The sequence below is a fragment of the Panthera onca genome, chromosome B1 (genome assembly GCF_046562875.1).
Source record: "Panthera onca isolate mPanOnc1 chromosome B1, mPanOnc1 haplotype 2, whole genome shotgun sequence".
In the NCBI taxonomy this organism is placed as follows: domain Eukaryota; kingdom Metazoa; phylum Chordata; class Mammalia; order Carnivora; family Felidae; genus Panthera; species Panthera onca.
This window is the reverse complement of record NC_138342.1, coordinates 3,163,870-3,189,935: the sequence shown is the minus strand read 5'-3', so window position 1 is coordinate 3,189,935 and position 26,066 is coordinate 3,163,870. Positions and strand designations below refer to the sequence as shown.

General features: G+C 58.1%; 1 protein-coding gene across 2 annotated transcripts in view; it reads left to right on the top strand.

Moving 5' to 3' along the window:
- The window catches only part of TRMT44 (tRNA methyltransferase 44 homolog), a 29,689-nt gene extending 4,466 nt beyond the window's left edge, over window positions 1–25,223 (top strand). The window contains exons 3-12 of one of the 2 annotated variants that reach the window (XM_060655507.3): window positions 4,181–4,400; window positions 5,885–5,953; window positions 6,766–6,873; window positions 8,576–8,647; window positions 12,657–12,763; window positions 13,836–14,019; window positions 15,914–15,984; window positions 16,171–16,322; window positions 18,525–18,641; window positions 24,464–25,223. In XM_060655507.3, coding sequence (XP_060511490.3) covers window positions 4,181–4,400; window positions 5,885–5,953; window positions 6,766–6,873; window positions 8,576–8,647; window positions 12,657–12,763; window positions 13,836–14,019; window positions 15,914–15,984; window positions 16,171–16,322; window positions 18,525–18,641; window positions 24,464–24,693 — 1,330 coding nt within the window. In that variant the 3' untranslated portion in view covers window positions 24,694–25,223. Of the gene's footprint in view, window positions 1–4,180; window positions 4,401–5,884; window positions 5,954–6,765; window positions 6,874–8,575; window positions 8,648–12,656; window positions 12,764–13,835; window positions 14,020–15,913; window positions 16,323–18,524; window positions 18,642–24,463 lie in introns of both variants that reach the window. The other variant, XM_060655506.3, reaches the window with a different exon arrangement.
- The last annotated feature ends 843 nt before the right edge of the window (window positions 25,224–26,066 follow it).

Here is a 26,066-nt window from a genome sequence, read left to right as displayed (position 1 = left end):
GGCTGCATATTTTTTCTGTTCATCACATTGAAGATTTTCTGCCATTCCTTTCTGGCCTGCCAAGTTTCAGTAGACAGGTCTGCCACTAGTCTCATCGGTCTCCCTTTATATGTTACAGCGCGTTTATCCCTAGCTGCTTTCAGAATTTTCTCCTTATCCTTGTATTTTGCCAGTTTCACTATGATATGTTGTGTAGAAGATCAATTCAAGTTACCTCTGAAGGGAGTTCTCTGTGCCTCTTGGATTTCAATGCCTGTTTCCTTCCCCAGATCAGGGAAGTTCTCAGCTATGATTTGTTCAAGTGCACCTTCAGCCCCTTTTTCTCTCTCTTCTTCTGGAATTCCTATGATAATGGATGTTGTTCCATTTGATTGAATCACTTAGTTCTCTAATTCTCCCCCTCGTAATCCTGGATTTTTTAATCTTTTTCTCGGCTTCCTCTTTTTCCATAGTTTTATCTTCTAATTCCCCTATTCTACCCTCTGTCTCTTCAGTCCACGCTGTGGCTGCCTCCATTCTATTTTGCACCTCATTTATGGCATTTTTTAATCCATCGGGAGTATTTTTTAGGCCCTCGATCTCTGTAGCAATAGATTCCCTGCTGTCCTCTATGCTTTTTTCAAGCCTAGCAATTAATTTTATGATTATTATTCTAAATTCTTGTTCAGTTATATTGCTTAAGTCTGTTTTGATCAATTCGTTAGCTATCACTTCTTCCTGGAGTTTCTGTTGAGGAGAATTCTTCCGTTTCATCGTTTCGGCTACTTTTCTGTCCCTTTTGCCTTTTAAAAGCCTGTTGTGTGCTCTGCCCGTGCCGGCACTGGTGTATGAAAGGAGGGTCCCACGCCGTCCGGGGCCTGGCCCTTCAGGAGATTGTTACTTGCTCTCTGTTGTTGTGACCTTGGTTATTTTATTTCCTACTCATAGTGATGGTTTGGACCCTCCACCAGGTGTGCTTTGATTCGTTCCTTGGAGTAGCCCTGGAAAGGAGAACAGACAGACAGGAGACGAAAACACGCACACACACACACACACACGACAAACAAGTAAACAAAAACAAAAAACAAACTAAAAACGATCCAAAAGCAGAAAACCAGAAGCACCGACCACAAGTAAAGAACAGGGTGGAGGTGCTGACAGAAGAGAACAGACAGAAGTGACAGGAGTGGGGGGTGGGATAAACATTGACCAGGCAGAGAGACTAAAAGGCTTGGTCCAGAGACAGAGAGAGAGAGAGGAAAATAAGGAAGGAGGCGGGGAAAAAGAAAGGAAGATACGGTTACCCAGACAGAGAAACTATACGGCTTGATTATTCCAGAGAGAGAAAGGAGCGTAAAGAAGGAGGTGTGGAACGTGTCAAGAGAATGCGTTAAATTTGTCTGTTTAGACAGACCAATAACCAGAGTAACCAGCCTGGGGGAGGGAAGAGACGAGGAGGAGAAATGGGGGGGTGGGCAAGAATATAGCTCCAAATCCAGAAGTGACCTAGAGTTAATCCAGGCAACGCTGCATCGCTGGGCTGGGGGAACCGTCCGCAGGGTCTGTCCAGCTCCGGGAGATACGCGGTCACCCAGTGCGGAGGGGCGTGGCTTGGCGTAGGCTGGTCCCGCCTTCACCGTGGGCCCCAGGACTGATCCCTGAGGCCCCGCCGTGGTGGTGGTGGTTGGGGGGTGGGGGGGGGGGACGGCGATCCCCCAGTCTCTTCTCCGCGGACCCGGTAGGCCCCGTTTGAGTCGTCCTCACTGTGCCACGGGCGCAGACGGGGCGGTCCTTCTCGCTCCGCCAACTCCCCTGACCCTGCGCTTGGCTAGGATTCAGAGTCCCGCTCCGTGTGCTCTGGTGCTGGGGAAGCGCCTCTCCATGCGGCCTGATACGTGGTCCCCGCTGGCCGTGTCTGTTCCCCCGCGCTTCAGGGAGGACCGCCTTCTACTGCGGACCTCGCTACCAGCCTCCCCACCGAACCCCGGGGGCGGCGGACGCGGGCGGGCTTTGTCTTTTCCCACAGCGCTCCAGGGAGGGGGCCGCTTTCTCCTACTGCGGACCGCGCCCCTGACCGACCCCGAACCCGGCCGGCTCCCCTCCTCCCCAGGTGCGTGAACAGGGAGCCGGCCCCAGTCCGATGAAAGCCCCGCGGTTAGAGATGGGACCCCTCTGAGTCCCGGCCCGAGGTTTCTCTCTTGTCCAGATACAGCCCTACGCTTCCCCAGCCGTTCTCTCTCTTCCCTTTGTCCCTCGGAAGAAGGGGATCCCTCCCCTTCGTGCCTACACGGCCCGTTTTATCTCCCCCAGTTCACAGTCACCCACTTAGGGTTTCTCAAGTTTCCCCATTTTCTTCCCGGTAGTTTCAGTCTCTTTTCCTGCCAGCCTCTTGGGGTTCAAAGTCCTTTGGCTTCAGCACTTCTTTGTTTGAGAGACACAGGAAGTGTGGATCCCCTTACTTCTCCGCCACGTTGGCCCCCCTCCTCAAGGACCACGGGTGAAGCCTCTTTGAATTTTCTAGAGACTGCCCGAGGGACCTGGCCCCAGGCCCTTGCCTCAGCGAGCGCAGGCGCCTTGGGGAAAGCCACGTCTCCCGTGGCGGTCGCCTGGGGTGCTGATGGCCGAGCTGTTAGGTGAGCACTGAAGGCTCCTGCTCGGGTCTGTTGTGAGGGCGCCCAGCGGGGCCCGGCCCTGGCAGTGCCCCGTGCAGGTGATGCGTCGTGGTCACGTTCTGGGCTGACGTCCTGAGGACTCGGACTCGGCTGCCCGCTCCCCATCTTTCCGGGTTGGCATTTCCTGTCCTTGCCCCACCGGGCAGCCGTCCCTCACATCCCCTTGGGCACTGGGACCAGATACTGAGCGTCAGTTAAGTGGGAGTTGGTGGGGCCGCCGCACATGCTCCCCACCGGCACCTTCCGTCGCGGCAGTGTTGGCGCGTGCCCGCCGCGTGCTCAGCACTGGGTAGAGCGGTGAGTGGGTCTCGCGGGGCGACACATCTACACGCTCTGCCACCAGGTAGTGCTGAGTGCCGCGAAGTACCATAAAACAGGTGAAGTGGGTCTCTGCCTTCCCTAACGAGGGGACATGGGAACGGTGTCGTATCCGGTCCACGCAGGGTGCGTGGGGAATGCCTCCGAGGAGGGGACGTCGCACGTGAGGCCTGAGCGGATGAGGGAGTGGCCGTGGGGACTCTGGGGACACCCAGGGAAAGGGCACGAGGCCCAGGGAAGAGCAGGGAAGGGCCTGGCAAGGTGTGCGGGCCCCAGCGGGAGAGCTTCCAAGGTGAAGGGAGTGGAAAAGGGGTGCAGCCCGAGTCCTGCCCAGGCTCTCGCCGCATCGTGACCTCGCGGGGGTGCATCTGTCGTGGAGAATCGGGGCCTGTTACTTAGGAATGACTTGTGTCCCTCCGACGCACACGCCGGCAAAAAGCCCGCAGGTCCCTGCTCCCTCTGGGGCAGCTGGCCGCTTGCCCTTGTCGCCTCGCGCCCTCCCCAGCCCTGCCCCTCTCATCCGGCTGCCTGTGCTTCTGCTTACCCTCAGGGGCCCCTTCTCTCTGCCTGACCAGCTCCGTGCTGCCCTCCCCTTTATTGTGCCGCCAGCGTTGGGCCCTCAGAGGGGTATTGTGAGCTTCTGCTCGTGTGTTCCCGCAGACGGTGAGGGCCTGCTGTGCGGCCTGTGTGCCGTGGGTCCCCGCACCCGGAGCTGCGGGCTGGCCTGGGCCCTGAGACACGCGGAGACGGTGAACCTGTGAGCTGCCCGGGGCTGTGCCTGTGCTTAGCTTTGCGACTGAGCACTCAGCTCTTCGGCCAGTGAGTTTTAGCGACCGGTGTGCTCGCATTTGAGTTGCCCTTGTGAAAATGTGGAAGATGAGAATGGGAGGAGAATCCTTGGACGTTGGGAAGCTGGCTAGTCAGTGTGTGAGGCAGATGGTAAGAGGGGCTTTGTTATTGGTCGTCGATCCTTGTGATGGGATTCGTGGGATGGGCAAAGGCATCTTTAACCTTGGTGGCAGGAGAAGTCTTCCTGCTTTTAAAACGTGCATTTTTCTCCATTGGGTGAAAGTTCTGCAACTCGTTCCAGATTTTTGGGTTTCAGGTCCAATCGTTGTGTTAACATGCCCTCTACTCTTGGGGTAAACGGTTAACGTACAAATAGGACTTGAAACCAGCCCTGCTTATTCGTGTTTCTCTTATTTTTAAAGGTTCATATCTATTTTAATTTTCTGTCCAGAAAGATGGCATTCAGACGGAACTGTTTACCCCAAACCCGCCTGGCTGGGGGAAGAGCTGCTGGCCAGGCTGGCCAGGTGGTCTGTGGGGAGCAAGAAAAGTGGGTTTAAAAGCACCCTGTCCCTCATTTCCATCATCGAATACAGCAAGACTTACCAGGCGCTTAAGGAGAAGCATAAAGACATGGTCAAGGTAACTCTGGGGAAAACGTTTGTGACTCCCTTGTTCCGATGGGTGGCAGTGACCAGACAGCAGGTCAGGCGGGTCAAGTCGTTTCTCCCGTAGACCTTCCAGTTTATCCCGACGCAGACATCACGGCGGAACATCCCCACTTACGGGCCCCCACTGCGGGCGGGCTGTACTTCGAGATTTGTATGGATGCGAACCGCAAAAATATTGACAGATGTGTTACGGAGAGGGATCTTTTCTTTTGCGCTTTGCGAATTTTTTTCCAAGCGAATAAGAGGGAATATTTAATTGAAACTACTTCAAGATTAGTTACTAAATTGCCACATTTCCTTAGGACGTACTTAAGGATGTTTAAGGAGAATACATAAAAACTTAAAGCACGAAAGCGTATATTTTCCGAAAGGAGATACATTTCAGATCACGTCTATCACTGCATATTGAAGACATAAAAAGAAGGTAGCAGCAGACGTCCGTGTTCACACCCAGAGGAAGAAATAAAGCCTCACTAATGGGGCTGAACTTCTCTTGTGCCCTTGCCAGGGTCCGGCCCTGTTCCTGGAAGGAACCACGACCTGTCCTTTCCACGTGTGGTTTTTTCTCAGTTACCTGTTGTCGTGTAACAGGGTGCCCCAAAGGTCACAGGCTGGAGGCAGTGACCCTTCATTAGGGCACCTGGCCGACCTAAGCTGGGGACCCTCCTCTTCCAGATGCTGGTCTGTGAGGCCTTCATTATCTTACTAACTGTTGGGTTCTTTCAAGAAAGGACCTTCTGTTATTCCAGCCTTTGAAATTGTCCTGAGTCACACAGACTGCCCTGCCTAATCCCCCATGCCTAGAAACAGAATCCAGAACAGGACAGAATGTGTAACCTTGTCGTTGGTGTTTCCTCTTCTGCCAGATGTCCTCTGCACGTTGCTAGTTTCGACGATGGGGTGTCACGCTTGTGCAGCTGGTGTTGCACAGCTGTGAGAGCACCTGACCGTTGTCGTGTGTGGCGGCTGAGGTTTTCCCCTCAGGCTTTGTCCCTGCTTTACAGATAGGGAGATGGGGACCAGCTGACAGCCAGTCACCAACAGACTAGAGGGCTAGAGCTCTGACCTCCTGACCCTTTCGCTCTCCTCGCCCGGCGCCTTGCTCATTTTCCTCATCTACATAAACGTCAGGGAAGGCATGGCCGAGAGCTTTCCTCTGATGTCCTGTGGTCTCATCTGAATGTCTTACGTGTGTTGTCCTTGTTGGAAAATCCTGCCTTGGACGGCATTGCCCTTGACGGGTCCTGTGATGCATCCAGGGTACAAGTTTTATGTGTCTTGATGCGGATCTCTTACTGCAGCAGAGTGATCCTAAGTGTCTGCTTTGCAATGAGCTTATTTTTTTAAGTTTTACAGCCTGATGAGTTTGACTTGTGCCTTATGGGGATACTTAAGTATAGCAAGATGGCTAGGTGCTGGGAGAACAATTTACGTATGCTCTTGCCGATTTCTCAGGTGTGGCCTGAAGTTACTGATCCTGAAAAGTTTGTGTATGAAGATGTGGCTATTGCTGCCTACCTGCTGGTAAGGACCGCTGTCGTCATCTAAGCTCCTGTGGGGCGGGGCAAGGTCGCCACTGGCAGAAGCTGTCAGCGGGGAACAGCACGTACCGAAGGGAACCGCACGTGTCGAATTCCCTACCTTGGGGCGTGTCTGGTTCTGCTTGCCAGGTTGGTAACAGGTGCAGCAGTCGGATTTTGCGTGAGTGTGGAACGAGTCTGAGTCGTGGGAAGCCGAGCTGTGGGGACTCCAGCTTAGCAGGTGCCTGCTTGATTCACCGTCGCCGTGGACACGCTGGGTGGCCCTCGCTGCTGGCGGGGCCCATGTGATAGGCACTTGCCTTCCAGTCCTGAATCTTCCCTTAGCTAGCTCACCGGCTCCAAAATGTGCCCTCTGACTTGATGGTCTTGATTTTAGTCTAGATAATTTCCAGTTTCCTTTCCTCTGTGATTCTCATCGCCCGTTTAGAAACGGCATATCTTGCTTTGATCATCAAAGTAGATAGTCTTGAAGAACATAGAGAAAGCATGAGGACACCAACAAACAATAATCTGTAAAGCTCTTGCCCAGAGATGACCACTTTCCTGTGGACTCTTGATGGAAGAAGAAAGCTTCGATGCCCCCACAGCATCAGGCAAGAGCAGGGGCCGACACCCCTTCCGCTCCCTCCGCTCACCTGTCCGACACGCGCACAGAAGCCCAGGGCCACAGACGAGGCCTCTCTACCTGTTTTGGAAGCGTGATTTGTAATCCCACATGGGGTTTGTGTCTGAATGACTCTTGGAAGAAGTGAATCAGGAACTGATTCTCTTTTTTTTTTTTTTTTTTTTAATTAGATTCTGTGGGAAGAAGAGAGAGCTGAGCTGGGCCTGACAGCCAAGCAGTCCTTTGTTGACCTAGGCTGCGGAAATGGTCTCCTGGTTCACATCCTGAGCGCTGAGGGGGTAAAGTGCACTTCCCTGGCCGTTTTGGCTCCTTTTCTAAAGTGTCTTCCGGTCCAGCACAAGGGCCCTTGAGCTCTTTCTCTGCCGGTACGAGCCGCATCCAGAGTCCGCCTGGCTGTCAGACTCGTGACTGAGGAGAGTCGGCGGCCCTGGCGCCACGTAGAACAGGGCTCGCGGGCGCGCCTGTAGAACGACAGAGCCCGCAGCACGGCGGTTTCTGCTGTCAGGTGCCTCTTTGGGACACTGGAAGGGAGTGGAAGGGAGTCAAGGCAGTGGAAGGGAGTGGAAGGCAAGGTGGACTCTGCCCTCCAGAAGCTTGAGTCCGGCTCGGAGGACAGTTTTTACGCTGTGATGGAACACTGCCATACCGAGTCTTGCACCATTTTCTGGGCCCGTGAAGTAAAGGCAGGAAGTGCTTAGAGCAGCCCCCGCCTCCGGGAGCGGTTCCGCGTAAGTGCGAGCCACGACCCGCCCAGGCTGGTGCTTCCAGCTGGCGTCAGCCTTCCTGTGGAGTCGCCGAGCGGAGTCGCCTTAGCTTGGCAGCTTCACACTTCGTCACGGGGACCACGGCTGATTTGTTTTTTTTTTTTAATGTTTATTTTTGAGAGAGAGACAGAAAGTGTGAGTGGGGCAGGGGCAGAGAGAGGGTGATGCAGAATCCGAAGCGGGCTCCAGGCTCTGAGCTGTCCGCACAGAGCCCGACGCGGGGCTCGAACCTAAACTGTGAGATCATGACCTGAGCCCAAGTCAGACGCTCAACCGACTGAGCCCCCCAGGCGCCCCGCCCCGTGAGCTGATTGAGCTGATTTCTTCTGAGGGTAGCATTGTTTCCTGTCTCAGACACGTTCTGTCCACAACTGTAGGAACTTAAAACGGGGCTGTTACAATGTACTTTTAATTGCCCTATAAAAAAAACAAGGTCGTGGCACCTGGGTGGCTATGTCGGTTAAGCGTCCGACTCTTAATTTGACTCTTAATATTGTCTCGGGTCGTGATCTCACGGTTCGTGGGTTCGAACCCCATGTTGGGCTCTGTGCTGACATCTCGGAGCCTGCTTGGGATTCTCCCTCCCCTCCCCTCCCTCTTTCTCTCCCTCTGTCTCTGCCTCTCCCCCTCTTGTACGTGCTCGCTCTCTCAAAATAAACAAAAATTAATAACAAAAATAGAAAACTGAGTTCGTAATTCTAACAGCTGTTCCCAAGTTGTCTGTGGGATGTCGGCACATCAGGTGGTGACTGCAGGCTGGTGGGTGAGGAGGACGGGGTTCCTTGTGCATCCCCTTCTCCGCCTGACTTGGAAATAAGCACGGTGGCCCTGGAGAGCTGGCGGGCGCGGGCACGGCGTGCCTGGTAAGGAGCAGCTGAGGAGGACGAGCCTTGCCTGCCGGCAAGCTGGAGGGGCAGACGTGCTGGGGTCTGCACTTGACTCTGGGGCCCTGGCCCTGGACGTGTGCCCGCTCCTTGACTGCATTTCCCCTTCGTGAAGACTCCCGGTGACCCTTAGCGGGGCACAGGTTCTTAACCTGTGCCTTGGAGGGGCACGGGTGTGTGTTGAATTGCCGAGAAACCGCGGGCGCCTTAACCGTGGAGGTTAAGGGTCTCTTGTGCTTCATGCCGGTGGCAGTACCTGCAGAGTCTGATTTGTTCTTGCCAATTTGTAATAATGCGCTGCCGTTAACCTTTGATTTCTGAAATCATTTCAGCACCCAGGCAGAGGGATCGATGTCCGAAGAAGAAAGATCTGGGACGTGTATGGACCGCAGACTTGCTTAGAGGTACTGGCTTTGTTCACTTGCTTGAGCCCAGCAGGTTGTCCCCCGGTGACCCTTGTTTTGCCGAGTGTCCAGGGGCCTGGTGCGTGTTACCCAGTCCTCACACGGGGCCGGGTGTCCATCCCCTGTTGTCCCCGCCGCCCGCAGGGCAGGACACACGCATATCTGTTTGTCCCACCTCCTGTTCTCGACCGTGTTTTTGGATGACAAGTTACATTATGTAAATCTTTGTGCAGAAATCTTAGGTAATAAACCTTAATCCACGTAAGATAAGTCTGTCATAGGCTGAACTTTAAAACCTTTTTTTTTTTTTTAAACACTTATTTATTTTTGAGACAGAGACAGAGCATGAACAGGGGAAGGTCAGAGAGGGAGGGAGACACAGAATCCGAAACAGGCTCCAGGCTCTGAGCTGTCGGCACAGAGCCCGATGCGGGGGTCGAACTCACAGACCATGAGATCATGGCCTGAGCCGAAGTCGGATGCCCAACCGACTGAGCCACCCAGGTGCCCCTAAAACGTTTTTAATGATACTGTCATGATGGTTTTCAGAAAGGTTTTCTTTCAGACACTTTCATTTCAGGAAGAATTTCACATGCCGTAAGATACGCATTCAGGAAGACAGAAGAAACTAGAGATTTGCATATTTACCAAATACTTGGGTGCCGTCTTCCTGCCAGGCACTCTCAGGTGTTGATGCACATGCTGCCTTCACGGGGGTGGGAGGCGCCCCCATGTACAGCGTGGGTACGGGGCGCCAGCTGTGACGTGTGGAGCAGGGTTGAAGACCTGAGCAGGGTGGGGAGGGTGAGGGCGCCACTGCGGGGCAGGTCCTGCTGTGTGCGTGGTGGCCCCAGGAGGGCCGCCCTGCAGGAGGGCTGGTGGTGAGAAGTCCGGGGAGAGAAGGTCAAATGCAGCCGGCTGGGGGGCCGCGGACAGGGGCGGCACATCTGCTCTGAGCCCATGCCTGTGGGGCCAGGGTGAACCCAGGTCACTCCCGCCTTGCTCTGGAGTAGCTCCCTCGCCCTGCTACCAATCAGAATGTGTCCCAAGGGGGAAAGTGACCGGCCCCCTCAGCACTCCCACGTCAGGTGCGGGGTCAGGTGCAGATGGTGTCGGCGTCTGGTCGAGGCCTCCGAGCTGGCCGGCCGGCGGGGTGCTCGGCGGTGGGGTCCACGCCCTTCGCTCCTCCCCGCCATCCAGCTCTGCTCAGCTGCCCCGGTTGCCTCAAGGCCTTCGTCCTGGACTTAAATGCAGGGTGGGACAGGACACGGGTTCTCCTCCCCAGAGGGCAGAGCGCCGACAGGACTCTTCATGTGTTGATTTCCGGGAGAAGAGCCTGGCGCCCCAGAGCTCACGGCCTCGGCAGGTACTCTCTCAGCCCTCCCGCGGCCCCGCTGCCCTCGTGAGGCAGGGCTCAGCTCTGTCGTTCCATCTGCAAATAGGAAATAAAACTGACAGCATTTCTAAATTTTTCTCTCTGCCTCACTTTTAAAGTTGAGAATAATACTGAAAAAAATACTGCAAAAAATAAAAAGGATTCGCCTCTGGAGAGAGGTTCATTGCAGGCTTCGCTCATGTTTTCCTTGTATGTTTGTGTTTTGCTTTGTAATGTAAGAATTTGCACTTGCTTAGACATTCATACATCAAAATAGGTTAAAACGTTGAGAGAAACCTCAGGTTTGAAGAAAGTTGAGGAGCCGGGCGACGGACTTGGGGGGACTCTGCAGACGTGCAGACAGGTGCACACAGACCATGTGTCACCTGGTCAGTCAGGCTCTGGGTTTAGTGCGAGGCTGATGAGCAGAGCCACACGAGTTACGTGGTTGGTTTCAGAATTCCCTGTGTCCCTGTGTTCTGTGAAAACGCAGAATAATTTCTTTGGGTAAGAAGCTCAAACAGCAGTTGAACAGGCCCTCTGTTTAGTCGTGACCCTAGGACAGAGCTGGCTGGCATGAGGTGCCCCTTGGAGAACGGGGAGAAGGTTCTAGTTCTTTATTTGAGGTTCCCCAGCACCCCGACTTTTCTGTGGAGGGGGAAACTGCCCCAGCCCACTCATTCCAGGCCTGCTCAGAAGGTTCTGGGTTCTGATCTCATGTGGATCTTATTACACCTGGACCTTCAGTCGTGGTGTTGAGTCCTGCCTGTTCTCATGTGCAGCGTGAGGGTGGATGCTGACCACGTTTCTGTTACACCTGCTGCAGGGGAACAGCCAGAAATGAGCATGCTTTTGTTGGCGAGTACGAGTGTTTGTATATACGTCCTGGTGTGTGAGTCTTTGCCACGAACAGGGACAGTCTGTACAATGGCTGAGCATGAGTTTACAGCTTCTTCCAAAAACCCTATTTGATTGTAAGCAAGAGACTGTTAAGAAAAAAACACTAGTTTAAAAAAGTTTTTTTAATGTTCATTTATTTTTGAGAGAGAGAGAGAGAGAGACAGGACATGAGCGGAGGAGGGGCAGAAAGAGAGAGGGAGACACGGAATTGGAAGCAGGCTCCAGGCTCTGAGCCGTCAGCACAGAGCCGACGTGGGGCTCGAACTCACAGACCGCGAGATCTTGACCTGGGCCGAAGTCAGACGCTCAACCGACTGAGCCACCCAGGCGCCCCCAAAACACCTGTTTTAAATAACATGTTGCACGGATCACAAAACGTCTTAATTGTGTTACGATGCTGTGTAGGAAGGGGAACTGCTACAATTTGCTGTGTTCAAGATGTTGATGAAACAGGCCTCGTCGTCTGACGTGCCGCTGGCCGGTGGCTGTAACCGTGATGATGGCAGTCGTGAACTGTAAACCACGTGTTTGTTAACGCAGGCCGTTTAAACAGAAATACACGAATTTTAATATGTGTGTAAATAGAAGCACGGATGCTTAATTTAAGAACCAGAAAGATTGTAGAGTTCAAATTCTACTTTTGTATACGTCACGTCTGCAAAAGACGCGTGGCTCTGTTGTTGTAAGGAACGGCCTTGGACGGGAGTGTTGTCCTGATGTCTTCCCGCTTTGTTCTGGCCGGGGGGGGGGGGGGGGGTAGCAGGTGTGCCTCCTTCCCTTGGGGAGTCGTTCTTCAGTTTTAAAACAACGAGGATTTTGAGTGGTCGCGTGTATCTTTTTTGTCTTCAGCTCTTACCGACAGACCTGCTGTTGGGCCCTGACTTGAATCATGGGTGATGGTCTGTGAAAACACAGAGCAGAAAGAATAGGGTGTTTATGTCAAGTTCCTAAGTCACAAAATGAAGCTGTTTTCAGCCTAATTAGAGAGGTTATCAGAACAGTTAACACGCCTCCTCAGTGGGATTTTACTTGGCCTCTGGGTGTTTATAAAAGATAATCACGTGATAGCAGCCTATTTGTTGTTTCTACGTAAACTCTAGCAGTTCTCCTGGCCTCACCCTCACTTTTCACGGGTCTGGAGGTTGTGGGACGCGTTGTGGTTCTCAGCAAATCAACTTCAGGCCAGCTTGCTTCCACTCTCTTGCCCCCGTATTCTGCCCACGTGGAGACAGTTCCTGTGTCCCCTCTCCTGTAGCTCCAGTGTATGTTCGTGTAGAGAAGCAGTTTTTTTTTTAAGTTTGCTTATTTATTTTGAAAGAGAGAGAACAGAGGAGGGGCAGAAGGACAGAGAGAATCCCCAGCAGGCCCTGCGCTGTCAGCACAGAGCCCGGCTCGAGGCCGTGTATCACGAACCTTGAGATCATGACCTGGGCTGAGATCAAGAGTCGGACGCCTAACCGACTGAGCCACCCAGGTGCCCTGAGAAGCACGTTGTTAAGGATCCAAAAGATTGGCAATTAGCATTTTTAGTTTCTCTAGTGATGATGCTGTAAGTTGCTGTATTTCATGCCCCCTGGACAGACGCGGGCCCGGTGCTCAGGGGAACGCCTGTACCCATGGGGCCCCAAGGGGCTGAGGTCACCCCAAGCAAGCTGCGGTTCCTCGGGGCCTTTGCCTCAGTAGCTCCGTGCTGCTCTACTAAACGGTGGTCTTATCTTGCGTTTTTCTTTTAAGGAAGGTGCAATCACACCCAGTGATAAGACCCTTTTCCCTGACGTTGACTGGGTAATTGGTAACCATTCCGATGAACTGACGCCGTGGATACCTGTGATCGCGGCCAGGTGAGTAAGTGTCCCGCACAGCAGGGCGGGCGGCGGGAGGGATTTTGTTGCCTAAACCTCGCTGTCCGGAAGTAGCCACTTGGGGCTGTGGAGCACTGGAGACGGAGCTCGTTCGGACTGTGGGGATGAGAACGTGCCGAACGTGCTGGTTTAGGGTTAGATTCTGACTGCTTCTTAAAAAAATTTTGTAAACGTTTATTTTTGAGAGAGAGACAGAGAGCGCGTGAGCCAGGGAGGGTCAGAGGGAGAGGGGAGACACAGAATCCAAGGCCGGCTCCAGGCTCTGAGCTGGCAGCACAGAGCCCCACGTGGGGCTCGAACCCAGGAACTGTGAGATCATGGCCCGAGCCGAAATTGGACAACCGACTGAGCCACCCGGGCGCCCCATCTGACTGCTTTATTTCACTGTTTGAGATATGGCTAGAAAACATCAAAGTACATCTGAATAGTGCTGACGAAAGCTGACCATTTGTGCAGTATTTCTGTCCAGGGAGACAGGTCATGTTTTGGAAGTTATTTTCTGATAACGGGAGTGAGTGTCTCCAGAGGGAAAATCTGCCAACACAGAGACGCCTCACAACAGTACTGATGTTCACAGAGGGGGGCTGCGCCCGTGGCCGTGCCCCTGGGTCAGCGGGGACCTTGGGAACACGCAGCTTATGGTGGCGGCCCGGGTATTTTGTTGCCGTGGCTCCTGATCCAGGCGTCTCGTGAACTGTTTCAGCTCTCGAGGAGCCACGCAGATCACGGAGCAAGTCTTAACGTAATCTTTCTCGTGCCCACCTCTGAGATCTCGCTCCCAGCCGACATCCCAAAACCCTTTGGGAAGTTTTACGTTTCAAGTCAGTAAGAACAACCTAGTGGAACGTGCTTTGTACAGGCAGTTAGGCTCCTGGTTCGTAGGAGGGATAGACCACGCCACGTCGTCTCTGGGAGCAGAGCGAGGGACAGCTCGGGTTCGGGCTCTGCTCCGGAACAGCCAGGGGGCAGCGGATGCTTCTCTTTCACCCTGGTGCACGACGGCCACGTGGCTCTGCGCTGAGTGTTTTTGTTTTTGGGATTGTTTTCGAAGGTCTCATTACAGCTGCCGTTTCTTTGTCCTTCCCTGCTGCTTCTTTGACTTCGTGGGGAAATACGCCCGGAGGCAGAGCAGAAAGACTCAGTACCGAGAGTACCTCGATTTCGTGACCGAGGTGGGGCTGGCCTGCGGGTTCCACGTCCAGGAGGACTGCCTGCGCATTCCCTCCACCAAAAGGGTGCGTCCTGACCGCTTGGGGCGTCCTCGGTGGCCTCGGTGCGGCGTTGGCCTCTGGGGGGAGGGTCCGGGTCCGTGTCGCAGAGCCACAGGGGACCCCGTGATGTTTGAAAGCCTGTGCCGATTCCAGCATCTCGGACGCTGGTGGGGGTCAGAGGGCTCGCTCCGTCCCCGCGACCCCCGCTTTGAAGGCCTTCTGGCACTGCCTTCCCCAGGCCCGTAGCAGCGCTGCAGGGAGCCCTCACCGAACCCTCATTTCCTTCCCAGAAACCTGAGTGGCCCTAGGGGACCTTCCCAGAGTGGGCATCAGCTGGACTCGTGTGGAACGTCCTAAGCTAGTTTGTCCGAGGCTGCTCACCACCTCCGGGGTCCTCGGGTTTCCCAGTCACGGGCCGAACCTGAAGTTTGGTTCCAGGTTCAGAGCAGTTCAGCGTCTCGTTCCGCGCTTCAGTAATTCCGACGTACCTGCGATGCGATTTGCCCAGGCAGACGCCGCCCCTGCCACAGTCTGTGACCGCAGCACCCGTGCCCCCTGTGACCCTGCCAGCGGGCCAGCCCCCTGGAGAAGTCGAGGGAGGTGCCACCGTCAGCGCGTGTTCGTGTCGGTAGCTTCCTCTTACCAGACTCTGTGGCGGTCAGGCTTCTTACCATCAGCAAAGCACAAACCCGTCAGATCCAAATCGTGAGTTTGATCGCTCGATGTGGCACAAAGGATCCAGGACAGGTTTAGGTGAACTCTTGGCCCTGGCACTGCCTGGGCGTGAACTCCGGGCACATTGCACACTGCATCTGTGCCCTCGTCTGTCCGGGGGGGAGGGGGGGCCCTCCTGGGCTCATCTCACAGACTAGATAGAACGGTGCCTTCGTTGAAGGGCTCCGTGGTGGCCGAGAGGGGCCCACGATGGCCGCAGGTACGTCATTGCTGCCGATGCTGCCACTGCTCACGTCACCGTGAGAACGTTCTTGGGGACCCTGCTTCAGAGCCACGATGTCCTTCTCCTAAATGCCCTCTGCCTGGGCAAACCGCCCTGCCGAGGCTGGGATCGATTCTGCCAACTGCTCGAATTCGGGTCACGCGGGTGGGTGTTTGCACTGGTCTTTCCAGTACTCGTTGCTGGAGACCACGCACCAGTCCTTAATCTCTCTGAGCCTCAGCTTTCTCGTCACCCTGTGGCTCTGGGGGCAAACACAAGGGCAGATGTCCACAGGTGGCAGCTCTTTGGTGAGGACTGGTCCTGCCCGGCACGTCCGGGAACGAGCCCCGGATCACGCCTCTGGCAGGTGGCAGAGCCGGAGAGCGGTCAGGGGTGGCTCTCGTGTAATTAGATTCGCTGTCTTTCGTTGCCCCTAAGCTGGCCGTGTAGTTCGTGGCCAGGAGGAAGTCCAGAGATGCCGTGCTCAGGGCAGCGTCCTTGCCCGGGGGCTCCAGTGCGCGGGCAGCCGTCATCATCCTGTGTGGACACGCAGGAAGGACAGTGCACGGCACGGACGTCCGTGCCGTGCCAAGTGCTGCCTCCCCTCTGGCAAGGTCGATAGAGGGACGTCCCGTTTTGAGAGCTCTGGGTGCCGTCCGTGTCTGCACCTGAGGGAGGGGGCGCCGGATGAAGGCTCCCACGAGCGATGTGTTCAGAACAGGCACGGCTGTGAGCTCGGTGCGCGTGCACTCGTACGCGCCTCGTAGGTCTCTGAGTGTCCGAGCCGCGAGACTCTTCGTGGGCTTTGGCTCTTGGTTTATTTGGGACACTGGTATTGGTATTGGCTTTTAAAGTAGGCATTTCTTTCACGATAAGCGTCTAAAATTTGAACGTAATCTGTACCGCAGGACGAGAGACGCGAATGGAAAACGTGACTTGCCGCGGGATCCTGGTAAAACACTCTGCTTTTTTCACATGCAGGTTTGTCTCATTGGGAAACGCAGAACATACCCCCCCACCGGAGAAGCCCCCATGGAGGAGCAGAGAACCCGGTACATTAATAGCAGGCGGGGCCGCCCCGTGAGCCCGCCTGGCCGGGAGCCTCCCCGTCCTCCTCCCCGGGCCGCTGTGGCACGTGCGGGTCGCCCCCATGGGCGCCAGGCCCTGGCCGCCGGGGCCGCCGAGGAGGGGGCGGAGGCCCGGGCCGCCGGACTCTGGCTGTCTGGATTTCGCCCTAGAGAAAAAGCCGAGCGCGTGAGGAATTGCGCTGCCCTCCCTCGAGACTTTGTTGACCAGGTGGTTTTGCAAGTGGGACACCTGCTGTTGGACGCAGAGCGGCCGTGCCCAGCAAGTGCTCCGGGCGGGAGCTTGAAGGCCTGGAACCGAGGAGGTAGGCCCCCGGGACCCTGCCGCGTGCCTGCCGGGTTTCGGGCGGTGGCGCGGCCCTCCTTTGGGACCAACTTGGAATCCTGTGGTTGTTTGTGATTACGTATATTTTGAAGAGATATCGATAATAGGCCACCTACACACTTGTTTAGAATTTTTTCTTACAGTTCCTTTTAACATAAGGGACTCCGCTCCCTCAGAGGAAGGAGCTGAGAGCAGAGTGGTAGTGTTTGGACCCATGATTAACCTTTACGAAGTGTCCAGGCTTCTGGGTGTAGAGCCACTCATTTTCCCTCTATGGAAATTATTTAAACCACAAGCAGGTTTCCGAATGCCAGAAAAGCGTGCTGTCCTCTTGAATATAAGGTACCGTTTCGGAGATGTTGTGGTTTGTTACCGTAGTTCTCTTTGAAATCCCCCAAATGGCAAAAATCAGACATGATAAAAGGGAGAAAATGACATCTGATTGTTCTCGAGTGGCGTTCAAGAGAAGGAGCAAAGCGTGGGTTTTGAGGATTTTTGTAAAGTTGTGACCGGGACGCTGGCGGTCGGCACCAGAGGGCGCTGTGGAGCTGGCTGGGTCTGGCGGCGCCTGAGACTTGCCTGTGAGGTTTTGGGGTCATTGGAGGAACTGGAGGAGCCCTCCCTCAGCCCGCCAGGGGGGCTGCTGCCTGGCTGGCCCCGTGGGTGGGGGGCCAGGGAGGAGGCGGCGAGCCCGGGCTCCCTCGCCCGTGACGTCCTGCCTGGTGTCTTCGCCGTCCCGGCCTCCCTGGCCGTTGTGACCTTGCCACGTGGCAGCGCCCCGGAGCGCCTCCTCTGCTCTGTGGGTCGCCCCACCCTGGTGGCGTCTGATCAGAAGAGCCTCTCGAGGGATGAGGTGGCCGTCCTGGCCAGAACCCCCCACCCCACCCCACTCCAGCTGCTGACCGTCCGTGAACCTGCACAAGCCCTGAGGGGCCGTGGGCCGTTGTGTGGGTTGGCACCTCACTTCCCGGTGCGCCCTGCTGAGGCGGGGGCAAGCTGGGCGGGGGGGCGGGTGCTTCTGGCCAGGCCTCGAAGGGCAGGGAGCCACAGCAGGGGGGCAGGGGCCACAGAGACCCTCGGGCAAATTTCCCCTAACCCTAACCCTAACCCTAACCCTAACCCTGGCCTTTGCACCCCAGGATAGTCCTGTCCTCTGCTGGGTCCTCTGGGCTTGATTGAGCTCAGGAGGCGCTGGCCTGTGCCGGGGACGGACCCTTGCCGTGAGCACCCCGGCTCTGTCCCGGGCTCCGGGGTGGACGGCAGGCGGCTCTGGTCGTCGGGCCTCGGCTCACGGGCCTGCCCGCCTGTCGGAAACACCGGCAGGGCTGGTGTGCACACCCCCCCCCCCCCCGCCGCCCCTTGGGTCTCCGTGGTCTGGGGCTGGCCTGAGGTGGTCCCTCCGCCCCTGTGCCTGCCCCGTCTGCCCTGCGGGAGAACCACGCTCCGCTGAGGTTGGACGTGTGCCCTTGGCCTCTCTGCCCGAGGTGGTCCCCTCGCCTTTCGGTGCTGGAATTTAGCGACCTCTCCGGCCTGCGCCTGTGTGATGTACGAGTGGGTCAGACCCCTGGACCTGAGTGATCTCAGTCTGGGGTCTGCCCTCTGCAGGGCATGGCTGAGGGGCCACAGGGCAGGAGGGGGCGGTCCCTGCCCTCACGGTTGGGTCAAGGCGCGTGCACGTCTGAGGATGAGCAACTGGGAGGCAGCGCGGAGCAGCGCGCGTGAGCATCAGGGTCCAGGAGCGTGTGCAGGGCCGGGGCACAGGAGGGGCAGGAGGGCTGTCCCGGCCGATCCCTGCCGGCTCCGAGTGGGTTTGAGGCGGCTGAGAGGGGCATCTTGAAGGTCGGCTGGGCTTTGGTAGGTGGAATCACAGGGCGGCCGCCTCCCCTGGGCGCCCGGGGCCGGGCCGAGCCGGAGCGCTGCTTTTCTGTGGGGGAGGCTCCTGCAGAGTCGTTGGTGGGAGTAGGTAAGCCCCGGGGTGTCGGGCCTGGCGGGTGGGCGGCCCCCGCATCTCCGGTGGCGATGGCCGTGCCCGGGTTAAACGAAAGCCCGCGGTCCCTCCCGCCGACGTGCGCCAGGGGCTGGAGCGGACGGAAGCAGAGCCGCGCGCAGGGCCAGCGGCGAGCCGGTTCCACGGCTCCTGACGGCCTTTCTGTTGGTGTCGGGGAATCCCGCTTTTCCACAGGAAGCCTCTCCTTGGCGGACGTAGCCGGAGAGCTGGACGGGGAGACCCTGCGGAGGCTGAAGCGGGAATGTGGAGGCCTGCAGACGCTGCTCAAAAACAACCATCAGGTGTTTGAAGGTAAAGGGATTGAGCCTTGCGGTTCGGGTCTTCCTTTTTTTTTTTGTTTTTGTTTGAGAGTGCGGGCACACGAGCGAGAGGGGCAGAGGGAGAGGGAGAGAACCTCAAGCAGGCTCCACACTCAGCGAGGAGAGCCTGACACAGGGCCCGATTGCACGACCTGAGCCAAAATCAAGAGTCTGACGCTTAACCGACCGAATTACCCAGGCGCCTCCCTCCCCCCGCTGCTTTTTCTAGTAAGCAAAGCTCACTCTGGAGGAGTCTGAGATTCCTCGGAAGGTGGGAGAAAGAGAACAGAGTTCTCTCTGCCCATGACCTGCGCCTGCCTCAGCGTCTTCCGCCCCGTGGAACGTTAGCCAAGCCTCTTCTCTGATTCCCTCTGGTCCCTCTGATTCCCTCTGGGCACAGCCGCCCCGCCCCCAGTCCTGGCCTTACCTGGCCTGTGTGAGTGCTCACGCCTCACACAGAAGGAAGACCGAGTCCGGAAGCCTGCTGGCTCCGTGCCGCTGGAGGACTTTCTGGGTGGGGAGTTGCTAATTGCGTTGGCCTTGGGCCGCCTGCAGACTGGAAGCGTCCCGGGGTCCCAGCTGGGCCCTGGGCAGATAGAGGAGGGAGCCCCCGATTCCTGTCCACTCCCCTACTGTCACGTGTGCACTGTGCCCTTGGAGCAAGGCTGGCACTGCCCTCCTGCCCTGGGGCTCCGGGCCTCCGGGACCGGCGGGAGGACGAGGGCCTAGGGCCTGCGCTCTTTCACTCGGGCAGCTGCCGTCCCTGCCTCCTGGGGTCTGCGGTCTGACGGGGGGCGGGGTGGGTGGGTGGGGACACAGAACAAGCATTCACATGGGTGCTTGGGGTTAAAAGAAGTTCCCTTATTTGGAGTTTTCTTTATGTTTTAACTTATTTTTGAGAGAGAGAGAGAGAGTGCGAGGGGAGGGACAGAGGGAGAGGGAGACAGAGTCCGAAGCAGGCTCCAGGCTCTGAGCTGTCAGCACAGAGCCCGACATGGGGCTCGAACCCACGAACCGTGAGATCATGACCTGAGCTGAAGCCCAACTGACTAAGCCACCCAGGTGCCCCTATTTCGAGTTTGCAAACGTACATCCATCGTCTAGATGGTTGATACCTTGTTACATTTTGTTTTGAGATCTCCTTCCTCCCTTGATCTTTATGGAAGCGTTTTAGAGCGCGTCCCGGCCTGCCTGCTGTCTTACCTGCGAGCGCCTCAGCCAGTGGCTTTGAAGGTGGCGGCGTTTCGCACCACTGTAGTGCCATGGGCACGCTTGCGCAGGAGGAGTCAGGAAGGCTGTGCTCGGGAAAGGACATCTCGGCTGGGACTCGGTCAGGAGGCCCAGGAGCAGCCTTCGCGAAGGCTCTGAGTTGGGGAGGAGGAGGCTTGCGGTGTGATGACGGAGGGGTGGGGGAGGCGGCGCCGTGGGGAGGGTCTGGCCTCCGTGGCGGCAGGGGAGCGGTGACCCCGCGTGGCCGAGCCCCCGTCCAGCTGCGGCGTCGCCGGCTGTGTGCCTCTTCTGTGGCGTGTCCGGAGCCTCAAGGCCAAGTGCGGGGCCCTGTTCAGGCCCCCCCGCGGCGGAGCGTCCGGCTCCTCAGGACTTCCTACGTGGAAGCAGCTTTTGTTCTGTTTCCACCGTGAGGTGTCCCACGAAGGGCTGGTGTGGGCTCGCGCTCCTTTCTGGGAGGGGGTGTAGGGGTGCAGGGGGCTGCAGACGGCAGGTTGATGTGCAGAGTGGTGGCTCCGGGCAGAGGTGCGGGAACACGTGCTGAGGACGTGAAGGCCAGAGAAGACCGGGCCGGCAGGGGCTGCCGACGTGCCCCCGGGCCCACCTTCCCCTGCCGGGTGGGGCTCCTGGAGGGCTGCACGCGGCGTCCGCTCCCTGCCTGCCTCCTGCCCGCCCCGGCCCCACCCGCTTCTGCCAGACTAACCCCCCCCCCCTCCGGCCCCCCCCACGTGGCTCCCCTGCTTGTGTGTCTGTCACGATGCTGTTTCTTCCCCCACAAGGCTGCCTGCTTGCTCCCCGCCCCCACGTCAGGCCCTGGCCTCTCTGGTGGCATAGCCATAGTTCCGGACCATAGCCGGGCATCTTCCCTAAACTGCTGCCCGTCTGCCCCACCCAGTCCTGCCTCTCTGGGCTCCCAGAGTCTGCGTGAGCTTCTGTCACACGGCCTCCCGTATTCGGTCACCTCACTGCCTCAACTGGATAGACCGTGAGCTCCCTGTGGATGGGCCCGGCTGCTCCGTAGCCCGAGAGGCAGCTGGGAGCCCGTGTCTCAGGTTGAAGAAGGGAAAGTAGCCCCGTGAGGACGGCACGCCTACCCGATCCTTCCTCGCAGGGGGTGGTGACTGGGGGCAGACTGTTGCGTCCCGGAGTCCCAGTCCGTGCGGTGCCATCGTGAGCAGAGCTCAAGGTAGGATGAGAGGAGGCCCTAGGGCCTTGTCGACGGGGATGCGGGCAGCTGTCTGAGCCCCGGGATCTGGGCCAGTCCCCACAGCCCCACCTTTGTGCTGCTGCTGAAGAGGGTGGTCGGGTGGCGACTCGGGGCAGGTGGCCACAGCTGACGGAGGCACTTCTGTCCACTCCCAGCCTAAGGGAGTTGAGTACAGCCACCTTCTCTTCCCTGCCTGGGTGTGTGCATGCGAGAGCTCCGGTGTGTGAGGTCCCTATAGGAGAGCTGGGGTGTTCGCGCCCCCTACGTGTGCATGGGAGAGCTCGGGTGTGCGCCCCTGCAGTGCCTTTGGGTGGCCTGGTTGCCCTTGTGGAGCTAGACTGTTTTCGTTTGGGCCTGACTTTGCTGGGGAAATGCTCACGATGGCATCGGGCCTCGTAAGCAGTGCTGGGGGCCCCATATTTGGAGTGGTTGCGAAAGCCGAGGCCCCGGGACGGGCAGCCCCGCTGGGGGGTGGAGAAGCGGGGAGCGGGGCGGCCCTTCCCGAACTGGCAGTTCCTGCTCCAGCTGGGCTCTGGCCAGCGGCCTGGAATCTGCTGTTTCACGAGGCTTTTGTCAATTAAAATACTTATTGTAACCGGGAAGGGCTGCTCTCTTGTTTTTCCCAGTGCGTTGTTTTGTTTGCCTTCGTGAAATTGTACCTTTTTTTCCCCATTATAAATATGCGTGCATACCATCGCTTTCTGTGCGGTCGACGTCGGGGGGCACGTTTATTTTTGGAAATACTTCCAAGTAGGCGGCTTCGGGGCTGAGCTCTGAGTAAACATTCTACTTGCAGTCATGCCGAAAATATGCACTGAGGCCGGTCTTATCTCTGAGGATGTTTTATTTTATCTTACTTTCTTGAGGGTGTTTTAACCAGGGTGGCTAGTCTCTGGTGGTGTTTACGGGACCGAGGGGTAGGATCAACTTTGGATGCCCCCAGTTCCCCCGGCGCCGTGCGCCATGGGAGGAAGGCCTGCCGGGGGTGTCGCGGGCGTGGTACCGACTGAGTGGTCTGTGCTCACGGTGCCGACCGTGTTGAACATGTGGCCGCAGCTGAGCTCTGGGGCTTGCCCCGAGTCTTGAATGTTGAGGCTGGACTGGCCACCCGAGGCGCGTGTGATCAGGGCCTGAGCACAGGGCACTGCTCCGGTAGATCGTCCACGGGGGTTTCGGGAACAGTCTGCAGCCCGTTCCCCGGAGCGTTCTGATGATGGCAGCGTCTGCTTGTCAGGAGCGGAGGGGATGGACCAGTAAGTGGCTTCCGAGGAAGCGAAGCTTCAGGAGGAAACAAACGTCGGATAAGTGAGCTTAGGTGGAGAGCACCTTGTTCCTGGGGTTCCGTGGTGGCGTCGGGGGCGTGTTTCCACGTGGGGAATCCCGCTGGTGGTCTGACCCGTGGGCTGGCTGGAGCGTGTGTGCAGCCAGGGCCGCGAGCGCCCTCAGGGGCCCCGCACGGGCCGACCCGGGATGGGAGGGGGGTGTCAGGAGCTGCCCTGTGTCCTGGGGGTGTGCGGGAGCGTGTCGCCCTCCTGTGCCAGGGCCGATCCTCTGTCAGCAGTGCCCGCTCCTCGGGCCTTAGAAATCCTGGCTGAGAAGGGGCGGCTGGGTGGCTCAGTCGGTTGAGCGTCCGACTTCAGCCAGGTCACGATCTCGCGGTCTGTGAGTTCGAGCCCCGCGTCGGGCTCTGGGCCGATGGCTCGGAGCCTGGAGCCTGCTTCCGATTCTGTGTCTCCCTCTCTCTCTGACCCTCCCCCGTTCATGCTCTGTCTCTCTCTGTCTCAAAAATAAATAAACGTAAAAAAAAAAAAAAAAGAAATCCTGGCTGGGCCCCCGCTTCCCCTGACCCTGCTCCAGAAATGTGGCTGGGTGCCCTCTTAAGTCACCAAACCACTGTGGAGCGCCTGTCGGGAGCCAGCCTGTCCTCAGGGGAGGGACCCCTGTGGAGGCGGGGCCCACGCCCCTCCCTCTCCCCCAGGTTTCTGTTGAACACATCCGAGCCTTTGGGCCGGGCCAAGGGCTCCTTGCTTTTTGGGGTCCACACCCTGGGCATCTGGTGGGAGTCTTGCCTCCAAGGCTCCTTCGGGGCATCTTTGGGGCCATGGCATTCGGCTGTGGGAGCATTTAGTGGATCCCAGTGACGTTCCCCTGACCTGAGCTCCCGGACTGATCCCAGGCATCAGCCTTGTGGGGAGCAGGCAGGAGGCCGGCTCCGAGGAGGGGGACGGTCATGCCAGGCCCGGAGTAGGTGCCCTCGGCTGCCCGCAACGAGGAGTCCCTCCAGTGAGCCCCTCCGTGCACAGGCGCCTCTCCACAGCCCTTTCTCTGCTTTAAGGGCAGATGGTTCATACACGGCAGTCTGTGAGGACGTGTTGCAATCACACGAGGTGATTTGAAAGCAAATCCGAGCTTTAGTTTGTGCTCTCACGGTCTCATTAGCGGTTGGAGAGCCAGGTTTATTCAGTAGGCTTCTTTTATTTCTCCCCGAGCCTTTCTGTCTCCAGTGGTCTCACAGCTTCCAAGAAAACCAGGATGCAGTGAGCGGCTTTGGCCGTGTTTCTGTGGAGTTGCTGGCGTCTGGGGGAGAAAGGCCCCTTGAAAGCCCGAGCGGTGCTGACCGGCTCGGGAGGCAGCTCGGTGCGGGGCCCGGTCAGCTGCTGGGGCCTTGTCCCCCCGCGTTCCAGGCCGGCCTCTGAATCCCTGCTGACGCGGCCGCTGTCTCCCACCCGCTGTTCCCCGACCCGCTGTTTGCGTTTGGGGGCTCTGGTTATGGGGGCACCGGCAAACCCTCCTCTTCGCCTGCCCAGAAAGGACCTTGCCTGTTTCCTCTCTCGCGCAGCGGTGAGGTTCTCCGGGACAGATGGCAGCGCAGTTCCCCAACTTCCGCTCTCACGCCGCGGGCTCCCAGTGCTCCGCCTCCTTTCCCACAGGCCCATCCTGCTGCCGTCCCCGCCGCTTGTCCCCGTGGTCACGTCCTGGGTCTCGTCAGCAGCAGACCCTCAGCTTCCCTATGCCCCTTCACCCCTGCCCCCGGTGACCCCTGCCCCCGGTGAGCAGCTCATGCCTCCTGACGGCTCCTGACCCCTGACCCTGGCCCCTGCAGGCGCCCTCGCCCTGGCATACGTCCACCTCGCTCCTTGCCTGTTCCCTCGGCCCCCTCCTCACACCTCCCTGCTGGGCTCTGCCTCCAGCGCTCCCCGTAGGCCGCGTTGCTGGTGTCGGGCGGGGCTGCGGCCCGGCTCGCCATCTCCACGCCTGGTCTCCTCCCTGCTGGGGCGCCGCCGCCCCAGAGTCGGGCCCTGTGAGCACCGGTCCCGGTGAGCTGGTGGACTTGGAGGGTAACGCCTGGGCCGTGTCTCTCTCTCTGTCCTGAACCACAGTTCGGAGCGGGCGAGTTCACCTTCGCGACTGGAGAGAGGAGAGGCTCCGGAAGCAGCGGCAGCCGGAAGCGAGACGCAGACTGTTCTCGGAAGCTTTCAAAACCCGCCTGTGCTGGTTTTTCAGCCACCACCCCGACGGCTGCGCTCTGCCTTCGGACTGCTGCCCGTTTGCCCACGGGCCTGAGGAGCTGCGGCCGGCCCAGACCCCTAGGAGGAAGCAGGTTCTGTGAGCCTCTTCTGCCCTGCGAGTGCAGGCCTGGCGCGGGGGGCCAGGGCGCGGGGAGCGCGCTGGCTCCTCCGGGGACAGCAGGCCGAGCTGGCCGGGTTAGCGGCCCCCGGATTTCCGCCGGAGCGTGGCCTTCCGTGTCACAGACACTCACGCCGCCACCCCGTCTTGGGTCTGTGGTGTGAACGAGGTCGCCCCTAAACGTCCAGCACCTTTACCTGGGGAAGAGCGTACGGGAGTTGTTGTCGCATCTAGCTGTGGAGGTGGGGCAAGTGCCTGGCCGCCCGGCCCTCTCAGGGGCCCCGTCCCGGCTCGCCTGACTCCTCCTGTGTGACGGCCGGCCTGCCCCACGGAGCGTGGCCCTCCTGCCGCCCCCGGCTGCGCTGGAAATTCACCTGCTCCGGGGGTCGGTCACCACGCTGGTAATTTGGAAAAGCTGTAGCACATTGTTGAGCAGGTTATTTTTAGTTACGGAGAACAAGAAACGGCCCTCATTTCTTTGGCTAGGTCGCTCTAGGTGACGTGAAAAAAGAACCCTAAGGAATACAAAGCAAGGCCAGAAAACAGAATTATCACAGAAAGGCAAAAACTGCCCCTGCCCTTCCTTCCCTGCTAGGTTTTCTCCCAAGTGCTGTTAGTAATTGTTTGTATTCTGGGAAAAAAATCCAATGTGTTTGTGTTTAAAATTATTTTTGGTTTTACGTGAAAGGCCACATCGACACACACGGTCCTGCCGCTCACTTTTCGCACAGTGTACGTATGTACCTTGGTGGCCTTTCGTCGTGTGGGTGTTCGTGGTTCGCCTGTGGCAACGACAGTAAATTCTTCCCTTTCCCTGAGCGGTGGCTCAGCTTGGTGCAGCCCAGGAAGTGCCTGGCCGGCCTGGCCAGGGGTGGGAGGAGCGTCCAATGGGCCCCCGGGGGCTGCGTTGTTTCCCGCCCCCAGCCTCTCCCTGTGTGAGGTTCTTGGGTGGCCTGAGCGGCCACGGTGACGCCCCCCCCCCCGGGCTCTGATGGGCTTGGCCAGTGCAGGCGGAGCCCCCTCCTGCCGCGTTGGCAGGACATGCCTGCCTGGTGTGGGAAGTCACGCCTGGCAGAGTGGAAGGAGAAAGGCCCGGGGTCCCAGCGCTGGGGCCGCAGCCTCCCCGTCTCTGGCCTCTGTCACAGAGATGAGGTGCCTTCGTCAGTGAGGCCGGTGGGTTGAGATTTCCCTTAACTCGCTGCCTGGCACGTGTGGGACGATTCCCATCAAGACGAGCTTCCCGGCCTCCCTGCCGTGGGATCAGACCCAAAGCAGCCTCCTTTCCCTCTCCTCAAAAGGACAACACCTCCTGACAGGGAGACGTGAGCCCGGGACTCCCCGCACAGACGGCTGGCC